Source organism: Brachyhypopomus gauderio, unplaced genomic scaffold (genome assembly GCF_052324685.1).
Source record: "Brachyhypopomus gauderio isolate BG-103 unplaced genomic scaffold, BGAUD_0.2 sc98, whole genome shotgun sequence".
In the NCBI taxonomy this organism is placed as follows: Eukaryota; Metazoa; Chordata; class Actinopteri; order Gymnotiformes; family Hypopomidae; genus Brachyhypopomus; species Brachyhypopomus gauderio.
Window position 1 is genome coordinate 803,945 of NW_027506919.1, and position 2,500 is coordinate 806,444.

The 2,500-nt window shown below is 43.4% G+C and overlaps 1 protein-coding gene across 1 annotated transcript in view; it reads left to right on the forward strand.

The window, feature by feature from the left end:
- ltbp3 (latent transforming growth factor beta binding protein 3) overlaps window positions 1-2,500 on the forward strand; it is a 47,092-nt gene that overhangs the window by 15,779 nt on the left and 28,813 nt on the right. The window contains 1 exon segment of the mRNA XM_076992817.1: window positions 2,220-2,461. Within this exon segment, the coding sequence (XP_076848932.1) occupies window positions 2,220-2,461 (242 nt within the window).

Below are 2,500 nucleotides of genomic sequence, written 5' to 3' on the forward strand. Positions count from 1 at the left end.
AGGACCTCAAACAGCAGAGTCCAGGACCTCAGGACAGAAGAGTCCAGGACCTCAGGACAGAAGAGTCCAGGACCTCAGGACAGAAGAGTTCAGTTCCTCAGAACAGAAGAGTCCAGGACCTCAAACAGCAGAGTCCAGGACCTCAGGACAGAAGAGTCAGTTCCTCAGAACAGAAGAGTCCAGGACCTCAAACAGCAGAGTCCAGGACCTCAGGACAGAAGAGTCCAGGACCTCAAACAGCAGAGTCCAGGACCTCAGGACAGTAGAGTCCAGGACCATGGGTCTTTTTGAGACTACTCTACCTCTTTGTTTCCTGCTATGCTGCTGCTCACCACTTGTTTCTCGTCTCAAATCTGTACTTTTCTGAGCTCATAAAATCACCGGTCCAGAACCAAATGAACCTGTGATGAGAATGCTTTGATCACTTCCGGTTTTTGGTCACCATTTTACAGAAGTACATGCAACTAGTGCCATGAAAGTATTTGATAATGCCTCTGCCTTCTCTATCAACAAATATGTTCTCAAAGGAAGAACTAACAGACAAAGAACATGATCCATGTTGTTCTTATGTTGTCTGTTGACTAACATTCCTGGCCTGAGGAATGCTGATATGAAAATAGGTAATCGCTTAGCTGTCAGACCAGTGAAAATGTGTCCCGATCTCCAGGAACCAGCACTGACTCTTATGATGTCAGAGTGATAGATGGTGATGTCATCATGATAGATAGTGATGTGAGAGTGATATATGGTGATGTCATAGGATAAATGGTGATATCATCATGATAGTGATGTCAGAGTGATAGATAGTGATGTGAGAGTGATATATGGTGATGTCATAGGGATAACTGGTGATGTCATCATGATAGTGATGTCAGAGTGATAGATTGTGATGTCATAGTGATAAATGGTGATGTCATCATGATAGATAGTGACGTCAGTGATAGATGGTGATGTCATAGTGATAAATGGTGATGTCATCATGATGGTGATGTGAGAGTGATAGGTTGTGATGTCATAGTGATAAATGGTGATGTCATCATGATAAATAGTGATGTGAGTGTGATAGATTGTGATGTCATAGTGATAAATGGTGATGATGATAAATAGTGACGTGATATTGATAGATTGTGATGTCATAGTGATAAATGGTGATGTCATCATGATAGATAGTGATGCCAGTGATGTTATAGTGATAAATTGTGATGTCATCATGATAGATAGTGACGTCAGTGATAGATGGTGATGTCATAGTGATAAATGGTGATGTCATCATGATGGTGATGTGAGAGTGATAGGTTGTGATGTCATAGTGATAAATGGTGATGTCATCATGATAAATAGTGATGTGAGTGTGATAGATTGTGATGTCATAGTGATAAATGGTGATGTCACCATGATAAATAGTGATGTGATATTGATAGATTGTGATGTTATAGTGATAAATGGTGATGTCACCATGATAAATAGTGATGTGAGCGTGATAAATGGTGACGTCACCATGATAAATAGTGATGTGAGCGTGATGTGAGGATTGTTAACCTTTTAAATCCTGTAAAGCGCTTTGTGACAACATGTGTTGTGAAAAGCGCTATACAAATAAACTTTGATTTGATTTGATTTGATTTGATATATGGTGATGTCGTGGGTTTGGGGCACGGGCGCTGCAGCAGGAGTTGTCCGTGGTTATGAGTAGGCGAGTGGTTTAGCGAGTAAACAGCAAGAAGGCGTTGTTGTGTCACAACAGAGAGGGTGTGGGTCCTGCACATTCTCCACTCAGCCTGTACGGGACCTCCTACCGTCACACTCTACAGGACTTTACCCTGTTCCTGGAAACACAGAGCTGGTTCTTGTTTGTCTGTTTGTATAGTTTCTGCCATGGTTCATGATTTGTGTTCATTTTTATTACTGTTACTGTTATTTTGATTTAGTAGCCTGTGGTATTACTGTGGTATCGGCATCAATGTCAACACTGCATGATTTAACCCCAGGATTTGAAATGTGTTTATTATCCACTGACCCTCTCTCCCCCCTCTCTCTCTGTCTTTCTCTGTCTCTCTCTCTCTCTCTCTCTCTCTCTCTCTATCTCTCTCCTTCTCTCACTCTGTCTCTCTCTCCATCTCTCTTCCTTTCTCTCACTCTCTCACTCTCACTCCCTCTCTCTCTCTCTCTCTCTCTCTCTCTCTCTCTCTCTCTCTCTCCATCTCTCTCTCCATCTGCAGTGGTGTGTCCTCTCACCTGTGTTAACGGCGGGGTGTGTAGTAACCGGACGCACTGTCTGTGTCCGCCGGGTTTCACCGGCCGCCTGTGTCAGTTCCCGCTCCGCACACAGGCCTCCCGCGGCAACAAGCAGCCCGTCTACACCCTGCAGGCCTGTACCCCTCCCTCATCATCCTCCTCTTCATCCTCATCCTCCTCTCCCTCTTCTATTCAAAGACTTTTTTGTAGACTTCTAAAGTACAGTGTGAGTGTAATGCACAGTATAACAGCAGAGTTTAGTTTT